The sequence below is a fragment of the Vigna radiata genome, chromosome 7 (genome assembly GCF_000741045.1).
Source record: "Vigna radiata var. radiata cultivar VC1973A chromosome 7, Vradiata_ver6, whole genome shotgun sequence".
Classification (NCBI taxonomy): Eukaryota; Viridiplantae; Streptophyta; class Magnoliopsida; order Fabales; family Fabaceae; genus Vigna; species Vigna radiata.
The window spans coordinates 38,737,280-38,754,180 of record NC_028357.1 but is presented as its reverse complement, the minus strand read 5'-3'; the positions used below and the strand labels follow the sequence as shown (position 1 = coordinate 38,754,180).

The following is a 16,901-nucleotide window of genomic DNA, read 5'->3' as shown; positions in this document are numbered from 1 at the left end:
ATATCATGAAATGAAAGCAATTAGAAGAAACGTAAAGTAAAATATTTTTAAAATTTCAGCACATTAATATAAATGAAAGGTAAATAAAATAAAATAAAAGAGCACACAAGGAGCTAAAGTAGTAATAACATAAGATATTTTTTGCTAGTCATAATAGGTATATTTGTAATATTTATCTAATATTCTTTTGCAATCATATAAAAGTTAGGATATTCCAAAGTTTAATATTATAAAAGAAGAACACTGACATTAGTTTTGTATTATTTTTTTTTTCAATTGATGCATAACAATATGTGACTAATTAATTTAAATAGTTTTTTTTCTATTTTTTAAAATATGAAAATACTTTTTTATATCAATTATGCAGAATTTTTATTCTAATAAGAAATTAGAATATGAATATAAATACAGTGTAATTATTTCTCCTCCATACTTAAACTAATATTTATGTCTATTCATGAGACAAACAATGTTATATTTTGATTATGAAGTTTTTAGAAGTTACAAGATTTTAATTTGACAAGATAGTAAGTTGTTTAAATTTTGTAAATATAGAGTATAAGAACCATATTGATTGTATTCAATGTACTGTTTTTGTATAAACTAAACCAAGGATCTAGAAACCAAAAAAACATAAAATGAAAATAGAACAAAACAATAAAAACGGCATCTAATACAAAAATTATGAAGATTAAAATGGATTAATCAGCATATTCAACAATCAAACAATCCTCTTATCATAATTTTCTAAAGATTCATATATAAATTTGAATAATTAACTAATTCAATAATAAACTATTTTAGTTATAGAAATCAAATTTTAATATCATAATTGAATTCGTATTCAATAATCAATTGAATTATCAATTGATTTCTAAGATTTTAAGAAATTTGAATAAATGTAAGATGTCTTGAAGACGAGTGAATTTGGAAAAGAGTAATTAAAAGAATTTAAGAGAATTTGAATATTTGAATAAATTTAAAGATGAGTGAGAGTGAATTTAAAAATAAATATATATTAAAAAGTTATTATTTCATGAACCTTTTAAGAAAAAATTAAAAAGAAAAAAAAAAGAAATAAAGAAAAAAAAGAGATAAGATAATATAAGATTACATTCATGTAAGAATAACTTTAATAAATTAAAGTACAATGAAAATTTAACTTAGAAATAGGTGGAGTGGAAGAGAAAATGTGCAACAATGAATGAAATAAGATACTAGAAAACAGAAAAATAATTTGGAGGAAGGGTTTCTCATAAGTTATAATCATCTAAATGTAATTACAAGCTGTCAATGGAATCAGTAAGGTATGTCATTTAATTTATTCCAGTTTATTCATTAATTATGTTTATTTACTTACTTATGTTATTTAATTTATTATCATTACATATTGGTCTTCTTCATTAAATTTATGATTGTGATATTTAATTTATTTCTAAGTATACGTTAATTTTATGTATCACTTTATATCTTTATTACTATTTTTGTTTATGACATGCTGACTGATATCTATTTATTTATTTAAAGTTAATGTTTTGGCTTTATTTTATTTTTTTTATTATTTTAAACACTACAATTTATAATTCAAAGAAATATATATAAAATAATAAAACAAGGTAAAAGTAAATAATTTTTTATTTAATGAACTTAAAGTAAAGAAAGTTATTTATAAGATATATAGATTATTAGTTAACACAAAATTAACGTAATCATATTCTATTGTTTGATATTTGGAAGAGATTCTTTAAAATAGTTAATAAAACAGAAAAAGAAAAAGAAGAAGAAATATGTTTTATGGTAAAGTATCTGTACTGCACCGACCCAACCAACAAGAGAAAATAAAGAAAGGGAAAGAGAAAACGCAATGCATGCTGTTTCTGAACCCACCTATAAACCTCATTCCCTCCTTTTCAACACTTTCTGTTCATTCCTTTTCCAAATTTTCCTCAAAACCCTAACCAAAACTGCACAATCCCCTTCTTCCACGCTACCCTTCCGATTTTTCTCTCTGTTTTCTTTTCCACTCTAATTTTCGAGAGTGGTTGCTTTACTCGCACTCTTTTTTTGGTACAGTATTTCAATTTAGCTTTCAAATTCCTTCTCAATCGATACTCTTCCCTCCCTGCTTCAATGATTCTCGATTTCGACAGTGTCTTGTTTTATCATCCCTATGAGAGTTTTTACGAAATGTTGTTAACTTTTTTCACGTAATCATTTATTGCATTGGCCGTTTCGTGATGGAAGATAATGAAGTCGTTGATGATCAGAACACAGGGTGGTTCCAAGTTAAAAAGGTTTTTTTTTTTCTTTAAATATTTTAACTCGTTTGAGATGTATTTTACTATGACATTTTGATTTGTACTTGATGAGAGATAAAATTGAAGACACAATAAGGAAATCTGTAGACCTAGTGTATAGTTATTTACTAATTAATGCATTCACAGTTGATGGATCAGTCATTAAGTATTCATATATATGCTCTAACCTTTAATCTTATTTTTCAATTTGATTGTGCTAATTCTTACATATCATCATTCATCTCCTTTGGTTATATCTGAGCCTTGCACTGAATATTATTTTCTTCCTTTTCTGCGTAGCTTCTTGTACAAGTGTTACTTACATGTTCTAATTTTGTCATTTCTTTCTTATCCAGAAGCACAGAAATACTTCGAAATTCTCTTTGCAGAGTTGGGTGGGAGGATTTTCGGGCAAAAAGGCCTCTAACTCTTTGCACACTCAGCATTGCATTACTAAAACCGATGACAGTTCACGTAGCCAGCAGAAAAATAATCCTTCAAGGTCAGGGGAAAATTTTTCACAGAACCCTGCCTCTGGGAGTGTGTCGAGTTCTCTTGCTGAATCAAATGAAAAAGAGAGCACAAACTGTTTTAATACAGGCGTAGTTAGACATAATGCAGAAAGTCAGAACTCAACTGCATTAATTACTGTTGATTCTCAAGGTAAACATGAAGAAGTTAGGAAACTACAGCAAACTGATAAGCCTGACTTAGCCCAGAAAATAAGATGGGGTGATTTAGAGGAGGGGGGCTTGGCACTGCCCCATGAAAACTTGATTGGGGTTGGGATCAAGTTCGGTAGTATTGGAGATGATAGTTTGCTTAGCTGTAGAAAGAATGAGAATATTCCTGAACCTTGTGATTCATATCATGCTCAAGAAAAAGACTTAATGGTGAATGCTATCAATGGAGGGTCTGCTTCTGATCAGATCCCTTTGATGAGACATGAAGATGAAATACTTGGGGAGAATGGTAAAGATGTTAAGAATTTATCTTTGGAACATTTTAACAATCAACAAATGGTTGATGAAAGAATTATTGGTCCACAAGATGAGAACAATGTCGAAGGGAATAAAACAACAACCCATGGTGCCGTAAACAATGACAGTCTGTCCACCAAAGATGCTGCCGAGGTCACAAGTCATGCACATGCCTCTTCTAACAATTTGGTAAGTGATAAAAAAATGTGTGTAGTGCCAGAACAAAATGGCAGTTTAAGTGAAGCAGTTACTGCCCACTCTACTGAGTCACAAGTGCCTGAAATTGTCAATGATTCTGTGGTTTCTACTGAAGCCGGCAGGGTTTCACTGGATGGTAATGTGGAAAATGTTGTTTCAACCTCTCAAAATATGGGTTCTCTTGAAGAAGGTGATTCCAATGAAAGCAAAGAAAGGTTTAGGCAGAGGCTTTGGTGCTTTCTGTTTGAGAATCTTAATAGGTCTGTCGATGAACTTTATCTTCTTTGTGAACTAGAATGTGATTTGGAGCAGATGAAAGAGGCAATTCTTGTTCTTGAGGAGTCTGCATCTGATTTTAGAGAGCTAATCACTAGAGTAGAGGAATTTGAAATGGTTAAAAAATCTTCCCAAATAATGGATGGCGTTCCTGTCATCTTGAAGAGTGATCACCGCAGGCCACATGCTCTCTCATGGGAGGTATGTGCGTTCACATATTTTTGCTGGTTAAGATCATATTTTGTGGTTCCAAGATACTAATATCATAAATTTTGTATGTTGTACATGACAACCATGGATCCTCTGTCAAAGAAAATAAAATTTATTCACTAATAATGATTTTTTTTTTTGAATAATGTCTATATTTTTCCGTCTTGTTAAGCAATAATACTAAAGATAGTTACACTTGTTATCATTGAATGCATGGGACAAAGTGAGTGTAATTATGTGCATTTATGCAGAGTGCGGAATAATTATTCGCTAATGACATTATATATACACCATCCCTTTCCATTTTCTTCTTATTTTTGTTTTATCAATTCTGATGAGGGCATAATGAAATTAGAAGTCTTGATATGTATCTGTAACTCCTGCATAAATATGCATCTGTCTTGGTGATTGTACGTATATCTAAAGTTTCTACTTTGTCTGATGGGTATGATAGATGTTAGGATCAAATGAACTAAGCGTGAACGTACTCATCTAACACTGTTACAAGATCTAACCCACCATTGGATATTATTTGTTTATTGTACTTTTATAACTTTTGCATGATGAAATTCAAGACATACCAACTGGATTCACTTAACAATTTGTGTTAAACATTATTGTAGTTTAGACTAACAGTTATTGGTTTACTTTTCTTGGACTAAGAAAAAAATATTAATGAAGCATAACATTTTTTTTTTTAATTTAAGCATGAAACCACTTATGGTCTATACCTGTTTACTTGTTTGCTTTCTGGTTTCTGAAGATGCTGATCCATAATATGAGTTTATCTGCTAGAAATCTGTACAATCTGGCTTTCTTATGTTCTTGATGTTTAGATGCTCTATGGATTCTAGGTCCGAAGAATGACAACTTCACCACATAGGGCAGATATACTATCTTCATCTCTTGAGGCTTTTAGAAAGATTCAACAAGAGAGGGCTATCTTGCAATCAGGTACCACAGAAAGTTCCATGTCTTTGACTTCTGAATCTATTGGCAACACAAACAAGTCTAGGGTCATTAATGGGACAGATGCTGCCAAATATTTGGTGACGAAGTCAAGAAAGCATGTTGGATCTTCAGATGACAGACAAGGTAGCCTGAATGAAAAAGAGCATATTATTGAAGGGGGAAAATCCCGTGACTCAAACACAATGCTAAATGGATGTAACCCTCCAGAAAACATATTAATTTCAGAAGTTAAGTTATCTAAATTACCTTCCTTGGAAAATTCTTTTGCTTCTGCCACCACCAAGGGTAAAAGAAATCACCTTGGTTCTGGACTGGACAAGACGCTTTATAAGAAAGATAAAGCTCTAACAGAAGGTGTTAATGAGAAACCCCCCAGATCCACAGATAACATTAGGAGGCAAATGCCACTGCCTGAAAAAGATAAGGAGAAAAGGAGTACTGCCCCGGGAAAGTCTCTGAATGCTTGGAAGGAAAAGAGGAACTGGGAGGACATACTTTCATCTCCGTTTCGTGTCTCTTCCCGCATGCCATATTCACCAAGCCTGGGCCGGAAAAGTGCTGAGCGAGTACGTACTCTGCATGATAAACTAATGTCTCCTGACAAAAAGAAGAAAACAACTTCAGACTTAAAAAGGGAAGCAGAAGAAAAGCATGCCCGTGCTATGAGAATCAGAAGTGAGTTAGAGAATGAAAGAGTCCAAAAGCTTCAACGAACATCACAAAAATTAAATCGTGTCACAGAATGGCATGCTGTTCGTCATATGAAGTTACGAGAGGGCATGTATGCGCGCCATCAGCGCAGTGAATCTCGTCATGAAGCTTTCTTAGCTCAAGTGGTGAAGAGAGCTGGTGATGAAAGTAGCAAGGTTAATGAGGTTCGGTTTATTACTTCCTTAAATGAAGAGAATAAAAAATTGATTCTGCGTCAGAAACTTCATGAATCAGAGTTGAGGAGAGCTGAAAAGCTTCAAGTGCTGAAATCTAAGCAAAAGGAGGATTTGGCAAGAGAAGAAGCTGTTATAGAGCGTCGAAAACTCATTGAAGCTGAGAAGTTACAGCGCCTTACTGAGATTCAGCGGAGAAAGGAGGAGGCTCAAGTAAGACGGGAAGAGGAAAGAAAAGCGTCAAGTGCAGCTCGGGAAGCAAGGGCAATCGAACAACTTAGGAGAAAGGAAGAAAGAGCCAAAGCACAACAAGAGGAAGCTGAACTTTTGGCCCAGAAATTAGCAGAGAGACTTAATGAGAGTGAACAGCGTCGTAAGATTTACCTGGAACAAATTCGGGAGAGGGCAAATTTGAGGGATCAATCGTCCCCTTTGCTGCGGAGATCATTAAATAAGGAAGGGCAAGGTAGATCTACCCCTACAAACAGCATCGATGATTCTCAAACAAATGTTTCTGGCATTGGTTCTACTAGTCTTGGAATTGGCAATATCACATTGCTGCACTCAATGAAGAGAAGAATTAAGAGAATTCGGCAAAGGCTTATGGCTTTAAAGTATGACTTCCTTGAACCCCCTCTTGGTGGTGAAAGTGCTAGTCTGGGATATAGAGTAGCAGTTGGTGCTGCTAGAGCAAAAGTTGGCCGGTGGCTTCAAGAACTTCAAAGACTTAGGCAAGCAAGAAAAGAAGGGGCCGCAAGTATAGGTTTAATAATTTCTGAAATGATCAAGGTATTGTTTTTTGTTCACCGGTAATTACACCTCTCCTTATGAACAGATGTATGTTAACATGTTCAAAGTTAAGAATGTTTCTGTGGGTAAAGTTTTTTATGGATAGATGTTCTGTATTTGCACTTCTGTTTTCTGAATCCCGTGCTAATTAAAATAGCACTTCTTGGAGAGCTCTTGTTTAGTCTGTGAATAAATATTAATCTGGAATAACTAGTGATTCTTGATGCTGTATTTGTTTTAGTTATTGCTGAGATTTAGTTTGTCTTATCTGGTTGGTGCTTGCATATGGTCTTCTTACGGTTGAATCAGAAATCATAAATCACTTAACTTGCACGGATAATTGTCCAACCAATCCTTGTTCCTGACTAAATGTTGAACCAAGTTCCTTTCCCTTAAGAATATTTACAGTTTAAGCGAGTGCATTTCCCCTTTTATACTGTGGAGTTTTTGGTTAGTAATTTTTTTCAATTGCTATTTTTTAACTTTATGTTAATTTATTTATTGATTATTATTTTATAGTATTTGGAAGGAAAGGATCCCGAGTTACAAGCATCTCGTCAAGCTGGACTACTTGATTTTATTGCTTCTGCCCTGCCTGCATCTCACACATCAAAACCTGAAGCATGCCAGGTTATGTTGCACTTGTTAAAACTTCTGAGAGTTGTGCTGTCTACACCTTCAAATAGAAGTTATTTCCTTGCACAGAATCTTCTGCCTCCAATTATCCCAATGCTTTCTGCAGCTCTTGAGAATTATATAAAGATTGCAGCATCTTTAGGTGTTCCTGGTAACTTAAGTTTGCCATCAAGTAAAGCATCAGTTGAAAACTTTGAATCAATTTCTGAAATATTAAATAACTTTTTGTGGACTGTTACTGCCATTTTTGGTCATATTAGCTCAGAAGAGAGACAACTTCAGATGCGGGATGGCTTATTGGAGTTACTGATTTCTTACCAAGTTATTCACAGGTTAAGAGATCTTTTTGCACTTCATGATAGGCCACAGACGGAAGGGTCAGCATTTCCTGGCCCTATTCTCTTAAGCATACAACTTTTGGTGGTTTTGACCTCCAGATCTGGAAGATTGAATTATATTGACTGGGAGTCTTGCCCTTTGACAATGGAGCAGGAAATTGGTAGTGAAGGGACTAAGCTTGCTGATTCTGCACATTTTGTCGTGAATAATTCCTGGGGAGATTACACTCCCCTATCAACGATCAATGGAAGCTCAGTTGTGCATTTACCTGATGTCCCTGAGGACAGACCATTAGATGAAATGATTAAGGTGAACAAGAATAATGAATCTATTTCTATTGGGAAGGATTCTGAATTGGAGCGTGGTAGTTCTGTTAAATTGAAACATGATGATATAGAAAAGATAGATCTAGATGAATCCAAGAAAAATCAGAGTGGGGATATGACTAATTTGTCTATTCCCCAAAAGGACGATAAACATACAGTGGTAAATGCTACAATACAGAAAAACGAAAAAGTAACAAATTTGGGTCAGCCAGTAGTATTTCTTCTTTCAGCTATTTCTGAAACAGGACTTGTCAGTCTCCCTTCTCTTTTGACTGCTGTTCTTCTGCAGGCAAACAATAGATCATCCTCAGAACAGGTAGGTTTTCTACAACCTGCAAGTTCGTTCACTGAATTATTTTGAAGATCTTTATTGTGAAAAATCAGTAGATTTCTTTGTTTTTCTGAAGAATTTTGCCGTTAGCTATTTGTCACATGCCTAATTATTTCCTTCTATTGAAAGGATTGCTTGTAATTGTCTGTTTTGTATATACAAGTATTCTTATTTATAATGAAAAAGATTTGCAGTACTAAAGAACAAAATCAGTAATTAAAATTATGAAATATTTCCTTATTTGACGTAGTCAAATCATAATATATTTTCCTATTTAATGTAATTAATCATATGCTTAACACCTTCAATTGCTCCTGTCCTTGTAATAAGTAAATAAGTAGCTATTATTATTTTTGTTGTGCTATGTCTAAGTTGAATAACTTCATTTTCTTCTAGGCCTCATATATCCTTCCATCTAATTTTGAAGAGGTGGCAACTGGAGTACTGAAGGTGCTGAACAACGTGGCTCTTTTGGATCTAGTATTTTTGCAGCGAATGCTGGTAAGTTTGCTTATTTTCCTTGTAATAATGATCTATTAAAGCAGCTGCATGTTAAATTAAGATCGCTAATATGTTTGATTTTCTCTTTTTCCTGGTACTGATTCTTGCTTATATATTCCTATTTTCCTTATGCTATTATACTTCCAGGCTAGGCCTGATTTGAAAATGGAAATTTTCCATTTGATGAGCTTCCTTCTTTCTCATTCTGCCATCAAGTGGAAATCTCCCACTGATCAGGTGAATCACCAACAACTTGAAATTCTTTCATAATCTTGAGTGATACAGTACTTGTGTTGACCTTGCTAAGCCCAGCTTTCCTAACTAATATTCATAATGGGAAAGAACCCCTTGCCTCAACTCTCCATGCATGGTTGGTATTTGGATGTACCTTTGCTAGAATGCCTTAGTTACTAAAATGCCACAATTGGCGTTTTTTTTTCAGGTTGGTTCTCTTGTGCTTGAATCTTTATCTCTCCTTGGTCACTTTGCCTTGTTTCATCCGGGAAATCAGGCTGTTCTTCGATGGGGACAGAGTCCCACCATCCTCCACAAGGTCTGAAACTAAATATTATTTAATTTTGGTTTATTTGTTCTATTTATCAAGTTAATCTAATGTTCACCCATAAGAGGACAGGTTTGCGATCTGCCATTCGTTTTCTTCAGTGATCCAGAGTTGATGCCGGTCTTGGCTGGCACATTAGTTGCTGCTTGCTACGGGTGTGAGCAGAACAAGTTTGTAGTTCAACAAGAACTGAGTGTTGACATGCTACTTTCCTTGCTGAGGTCTTGTAGGAATGCTGCACCTGCAACTCAGCTTAATTCCGCCTTAGACAATTCCACTGCAGATGAATCTAGTGAATACAATCAATTAGGTGCCGAAATAAAAAAACCGCATGTGGAAATTCCTGTAAAATGTGGCCGTTCCAATGGCAAAGCCACTCGGGCTGCCTCTGGAAAGGGTGGTGCATCGGGAAATAACGTAAAAAATGGCAGAATAAGAAGCCAACGGGACGCCAAAACAACTAAGCATTCTGAAGAACTGGCTCCTAAGCACGGCGAGCCTTCGTATTTAATGTTGCACTGTAGATTTCCCCCCAGTTTCATCGATAAAGTAGAGCAGTTCTTTTCAGCTGAAATTGCTAACGGGGTTGATGAACTCTGAGGTTAAACATCGTGAACCCAATTTTTGTTGGTATTGCACGGATCTTCACGCGTTAACTGAGTATGGTCCCTTATACATGTTTCACACTGCTAATACAAGCCACACCAAAATTCAAAAAGCTGACGTCTCTGAAGATTAACCTGCCCGAGTTATAACCAAAGGTCGTTTCTTAGTCAATGCCAAATATATTTTACTTTCTGAGAAGTAATATATTTTGTAGTAGGAGTTGATGAGCATTTTTGTATCATATAAACTATAGAAAAGTGGCGGTTGATAACAGCCACCACTAATTACCACTGCTGTAATTAATTATAGCTGATATGGTTCGGGGGTAACAACCTCGACCATATATTTGTCTTGTTTACTTCAAAGTTCAAACCCACCTCTGAGTTATGGATCTTTTATACAGTGAATTTTGTATGCAATTATGAAAAATACTTTCGATAATTTTTACTAATTTGACGGCACAGATGAAAAATAAAGAGTTGAAAAAAGATGTGCTTGCGAGCTAGCTTTTTTGTATATATGCAACTCTATTCACAAGATAATCTACGTCTCTGCCTGCCCGTAAACGTGCCATTATACCCTTACCAGGAAAAAAAGGAATAGCTTCAGTTTAGGGGCGAAGTTTCTGTTCTGATATGTGATAATCCTCAATGTACCAAAAGTTGATTATGTGACAAATACGTCTTTTTAGTGAGAAAGAAACCATGTAAAATAAAACTGTAAACAAGTTGATGATAAAGGTTTACGTGCATATGGGTGTAGTTCAAGGAAACGGAAAGGAGAAAGAGACGATACTTTGCATAATCTAGAGGCTGCTTGTAAAGCCTATTTTGCTTTGCTTGTCTGCATGCAGCTTTGGTCTCTGGCTGGAGGCTGCCTTACGTATAAAGCCTGCTCCCAGTTCATCTTTATACAGTCAAGCAGGTTGGAAATTAGAAGTTCAATACTGAAAAGTCTGCACAGATTTCAATTTCAAGGAATGGAAAATAGACTCCACCAAAGAAGGTATTGGCTTCGTAAGTGCAAGTTGTGATGCCATTTGTTGCTTATCTTGCTTTGAATTTCTGTATGCCGTAATTTCGTTCTGAATTGTTTCTTATATTTCCTTGGTTGAGCTGTTTATGTTTCACATACAAAAACATCATTTTGGTTTCCTGCCAATTATATCGCTGAATAGGAACCAAAAATTTCTGGTCTCTATTTTAGAGTGTCATTTTCTGATCCCCATTCTCCAAAACACCATGGGTCAAGTGACAAGACTTGGAACTGGCTCCCAAGGATAACTTCTCACGATGACCATGTAAGAGACGACGAGTACGTAACTTCAGTTGCAGCTACGGCATTTGCGATTCATTCTCTAGAAGAAGCAGAGTTACATGGCTCGCAAAAAATGAGAGAGCACCCCAATTCTTCGAGGCCTCAAACGATGAGAAGAGAAGAGGATGGCATATCAAAGCGGCTAAGTAATGGTAATTATAACATTCTACCTAATGTTGTAAAGTTTCACTACTAGCTGGTATGAGTAATTGCTATATTTTGAGTAGCAGGGGAAACTTCCATGAAAAGGTCACTCGGACAAGACCCTAGGACCAAAGAAACTGATTTTCCTGTTAGACGTCCAAGTAGTACACCGTCTCCAAGACCTGTATCTCCTGCACTACGGTATCAGAGGCAGCAAGGGGTTCCATTACCACACAAAAATACCAAAACCAGACCAGAAACATGTGAAAGGGCTCTGAAAAAAATGATTCAAAAGCAGTAATGCTAATTTCTTAAGCAGCTCATTCAATATATATATTTTTCTTTTCTGAATAACTGTTGCCTATGATGCAAAGTGGTTGTCAAATAGGAATCTGGATTTAGTTTCCTCTTATATTGTAGGCATAATTTTTCAGGTATGAGATAATGAAGTCCAAAATTCTTTCCTGGGAGTTTGTGAAAACGATTCAGGCCAGAGTCAAGGTGGGAAGTGAAGAAGGTTTTCCTCAATTCTTAGAGATGTATTTTAAATATGTTAATTTAGTAATCTCATTGGTGATGGAACAACAGGGAGCAAGGAAAGTGCAAAATTACCATAGTAAGGTGACAAGGGAAGATATGATAGCGCAAGGAGCTAGAGCAGGGTTGCAACGCAGAAGAAATGAACAACTCGAGACGAGAAAGAACTCGATCAAAAATGAAAAACAAGCAAGGTCCCTGTGAAAGCATATTGTTGTCTGGCATGGAAATAAAAGTAGCTATCTGTGACTAAAATGTAATTCCGGCTTAAACTATTTTTATTGATCAATAAAAATGCTTGCAAAATAAACGAACGTGCACTAACTCATCAATTAGAAGTTAGTGTGCTTTTTTATTTATTCTGCCACCACTCCATTGTATTACCACCTTCCAATCATATAATCCGATCTTAAGTTTCTTTCTTCTTGTATTTGGAAAATTATTTTTAAAAGAAACACAGAATTTTACATAAAATCCTTAACCGTAAATCTCTTTTTCTTTGCGTCTTTTGATATTGGAAAGTAATAAATCACCGATTAAAAGATAACGTGCAATATCCTCCTTTTCATATCTCTCATCTTGTCTTCCAACTTCAGCAGAAACTTTTCTCATGATCGTAATCCAAGCGAGAGAAAAAAAGAGGTTCCAAAATCATGTACAAGGAAGAATCATATATAACTTGGCCATGAAGGTAGAAAGTTGTTCCACTCAACACAAACATAATGGTATTAGCATATCCTGACAATTCAGAGCAGAAAAGCTATATCATTAACGAACAAACAGCCCACTCAACACACCCAGAGAAATAGTATTATTCCTCAAATCTTAATGACACCAAAGGAAACTTTCTTTTTTTTATCAGCAATACCAAGGAAACATTAGAACACCATTAACATCATTAGCCAAATAAACCCAATCACCAAATTAACAGTTATATGTATGTTGAAGTTGAATTCACAAGAATCCTTAGGTAACTCAACTTGTGCTTACTTCCGCTGCAGTGGCATCTTTAAGAGAATCAAGGGAAATCACTGTTTCAAACGCACCAACTAGAGCCTTAACTTTGCTCTTCCTTTGCTCAGTAAGAATACTAGCGGTCTCTTCAATCACATTATTATACAAACGTGGATTTTGTTTCTTCCCTCCCACATCTTGATGCTTCAAAACCACGTTCTCAGATCCTGATTTTGAACTTCCTATCTTGCTCTTATCTCCACCAACCTTCCTCCCAACAATAATTCTCCTTTTACTTACTTCCACGTTTCTAACTTTTCCTCTATGTTTCTCTGATTTTGTATTTGCAGCATTTACCTCATCACCATCTACTTTATTATCCTCAATGATACTTTTTCTTGCACCATCTATATCTCTTCCCATGTCATCATCAAGAATGCGTGCTGGCCTGAATTTTAGTCTCCTTGGAACGTTGTTCATCTGAGGCTCAAGTTCGATCACTCGTCCTCTCCTAAATTTCAATTTCCGGGATGCAACGACACTTTTATTGGTGAACCCAACTTTTGCGCTCATTTTTGGCCTGATTTTGTAACCCATCTTCACATCTTCACCTTGATGATGATCATGTCGTCTTTTGTAGTAGAACCTTGATGCAGCGTTATTTTGTTTCTCAGGGAAAGATTTGGAAGTGAAAATAGATGATGATGACGACGCAGATGGTGATGATGATGGCGAAAGACTGCGCGTTTTGAGCTGCATAAGTACCTTCCTTTTGTTCCCGGCCACAGATCTAAGGCCCTTCCATGAAGATGCAGGAGCCTCGCAATTTTTCTTATTGGTGTGCTTCAAGCTTCTGTCCCCTGATGATGAAAGTGAGGGTGAAGACAACTTAGTTGCATCACAAGCCACAGTAGGGTCCTCAGATGAATTTGCAGAGGCAGGTTCGGTGACATGAAGGATCTTTTCTGGTAAGTTCATAGAAGACTCTCTTGTCATGTTCTCGGGACTATTGGAACTTCTGCTTCGAGGTTTCTTGCCACTGCGTTTTGAAGACAATGGAAGACTTGTTGAGGTTGATTTTTTCTTGCCTCCAGTTGAAGGTTTTCCGGTCTGTTTGCTTCTGCTGTTTGAACCAGGACTTTTGTTTTTTACCATTTCCCTTTTTGTTTCACTTTTGGAACATTCCTGTTCATGCTTTAGGTCACTGTTGTTATGCTCCAAGGGAACATCTGTTTCTTCAAAAGGTGGTGATTTTTTCTCTGATGTAACTGTTTCTTCATATGTTACTACATCCTTGATGTCAACTGGACTATTGGCCTTCTGAACTTTTGGTGTTTGAGAAGGCCTTGATTTTTTTCTCCATGCCAAAGAAGTCACATTTTGTTCTGGAACTTTGGCTTTCCATTCCTTTGTGGTAGCCTTTCTCAGTGTTAGTATCCATGGTTTGGCTTCAACGGCCTGTGGGATGCCATATTTGCAAAGATCATGGCAGGAACGTTTTGGACCACTAAGATAACGCGAAATAATCTTGGGTGGAACTTTTTTGTTGGTTAAAATCTCTTCAGGAACATCTTCAGGCTCAATTTTCTCAGACTTTAACTGGTTAAGACTACTTTCCTCTTCCATCACTTTGATTCAGAGACCCCTGCAATAAACAACAATCCAAGGGAAGTATATATGCTGGTCAACACGAAATGTGTACAACTTATTTTCACCAATCTAGATCATCCAAAAATATTATAGTATATTACTTGTTCAGTGATCTGAAAACATTTCGAAGAAGAGAATTAAAAACTTGAATGTGCAAATAGCATGCCTAGCCTCCAATGATAACTAGATCCACAGAATAAAGCCTTGAATGAAGTGTTACTGACCATGCACAAAAAGCGAATTACTAATGACTTCCTATATCAAGTAGATTTTATATAAAAAAGTAGGGGCAAAGAAATTCTAGCATGTTACTAAGATAATTACATTGGTTGGTTCATTTTGCCAACACTACCAGGAGATAGACAAATAATTAATACTCCATAAAAGTTTGCAATGAATTTTACTTTTGATACACAACCAAATTATGTTAGGTTAAAGATAGTTTGAAGGAAAGTCCAAACCAGGAAACAGATTGAAAATTTGGTTTTAAAAGGGAAAAAAGATCTAGGTGTTCTACAAAAGCAGGATAATACATCAGAAACTGAGATTCAGATTTCTGACCAACCATCATGATTATGATCTGATGAAAGGAATGAATATAATAATCCCTTGAAAACATTGAAGAAAATGTTGATCATCATCACACCATGCATTCGTTTAACGTGGAAAGTAAAAAGAAAATAAAGAAAAAGAGACAGCATAGGAAATTGTTTGTGATGAGAAAAGAAGTGGTGACATACCTTGGTGTGTTATTGTTAATCTTAAAAGGTGTTAAAGTAATGATCTGCAAATGGTTGGATTAAAACAATGCGTTATTGATTTTCCTGCTAACCAAAACAATGCGTTATTGACAGAAAATAACCTTAACCAAAAGAGAGGAACAATACTCTGTCAACCAAACTACCCTAACCATGCAATATTATTGCATGGCCATATGGGACCATCCATGGAACAACCTCACCATTCACCATTTTATCTCTATATATTCAAAACATTATCTATATATATCATACGTCTTCATCTATCTATATACTACGTAAATCAATAACTTAACTTCATCTTTTAATAACTATTAATATAGTTTTTTCATTTATTATTTAAGCTTTAACTCTCAACCCTTGTTTACCTAATGATTATTATATAATTTTTTCTTCAATTTTATCCTTTAATAAGTAACTATTTTTTATATTAAAATAACTATATTACTATATTTTTATTTAACTTCTTTTTAATTTAATCATTTTTTAAAACTAAAATTAATATCTATAATGCAAAAAATTATCTACAAAATAAATAAAAACTGTCAATAAATTATCTACAAAATACAGTTTTTAAAATTTGAAAAAACCATTGTATACCTGAAAAACATGAGGTGATGGACATTCTATTCTGCCTTCTTGTTAACTAATCAGTTCATGATTGACCCTTTAGGTTTCCATATGATTATAGGTTTTTTCTACCTTATCTCCATACTTTCCTTTCTCACCTAACACAATATGCAAAATAACAAATATGTTTTTATTATAATGCGTTTAAAATATATTTTTAAATTATGTAATTTAAAATATTCTAAATTCTAAAACCTAAATCTATTTTATAGAATGAAGAAGACAAAAAAAATGTAGCATGATATGTGGTTGTTTTTATGAGTCTCATAATATATCATAATATAAGAGCACAACTCTTTTTTTACCCATATGAATAAGTTTTGGTCCATAAGTCTTTCTAACTTCATTTATAAAATTATTATCATATAAATTATAAACAATAAATAAAGCTAAAATTAATTGTTGCTAATTTTTTATAGAGATTCTTCATTGATGTTAATAATGTTTTTCACTTGATGTTTATTGGATTTTTCTATTATTCAATTCATGTCACAGTGCTATGCTTTTTACCAAAATTCTTGATAATATATTTTTTACCTTTGAGTACAGAAAAACTTTTGGATATTTTTTTTTTCAATGGTTAGTATTTTTAACCAATATCTATTGAAAGTCAACAAAAAAAGAAGAGGAAATAACTCTATCAACCATGTCAAAGCAACATTAATATTGCTAAATAAAATAATTGTATCTGACATTAACCAATAAAAGAAAAATCAATGCCGATATAAAATCCTTATTGTGAACTAAAGTTTTTGACAAACTTTTTAAAGAATCAATATTAATTTGGAAAAGAAAAAACTTTTCAATTATTTAATATTTTTTTTAATATTAGAATGAGTTTTATGTATAATAATACTTTTAATGATTTATCAAAATAAACAAATTCAATATATTTGAGGTATAACATCAACAGAATATTTAAAAAACAATTTAGATTGAGAGCTCTTCCACTTTGTTATATTCTAATTTCCAAAGGTAAAGAAAACAAAATTAACTAGACCTTA

General features: G+C 34.3%; 2 protein-coding genes across 7 annotated transcripts; one reads left to right on the top strand and one right to left on the bottom strand.

Moving 5' to 3' along the window:
- The first annotated feature begins 1,823 nt into the window (after positions 1-1,823).
- LOC106768547 lies at positions 1,824-12,326 on the top strand. 6 transcript variants are annotated; one of them, XR_002668703.1, is made up of 13 exons: positions 1,824-2,294; positions 2,654-3,952; positions 4,816-6,606; positions 7,126-8,223; positions 8,635-8,739; positions 8,887-8,976; positions 9,182-9,292; positions 9,374-10,062; positions 10,761-10,912; positions 11,114-11,376; positions 11,455-11,665; positions 11,803-11,869; positions 11,957-12,326. XR_002668703.1 is itself a non-coding variant. In XM_014653760.2 (8 exons), the coding sequence occupies exons 1-8, from the start codon at positions 2,238-2,240 to the stop codon at positions 9,899-9,901; spliced, it is 5,079 nt and encodes a 1,692-aa protein (XP_014509246.1). In that variant the 5' UTR covers positions 1,824-2,237; the 3' UTR covers positions 9,902-10,272. The 6 variants fall into 6 exon arrangements, 1 of the variants encoding a protein (XP_014509246.1); XR_002668701.1 differs by having other exon boundaries at positions 11,452-11,665; XR_002668704.1 differs by having other exon boundaries at positions 11,085-11,376; positions 11,452-11,665.
- A 121-nt stretch (positions 12,327-12,447) lies between these two features.
- LOC106766417 lies at positions 12,448-15,297 on the bottom strand. The gene is made up of 2 exons (XM_014651146.2): positions 15,250-15,297; positions 12,448-14,504 (listed from the first exon to the last, which is right to left on the bottom strand). Exon 2 carries the CDS (start codon positions 14,483-14,485, stop codon positions 12,881-12,883), a length of 1,605 nt encoding a protein of 534 aa, XP_014506632.1. The 5' UTR covers positions 14,486-14,504; positions 15,250-15,297; the 3' UTR covers positions 12,448-12,880.
- Positions 15,298-16,901: the final 1,604 nt, after the last annotated feature.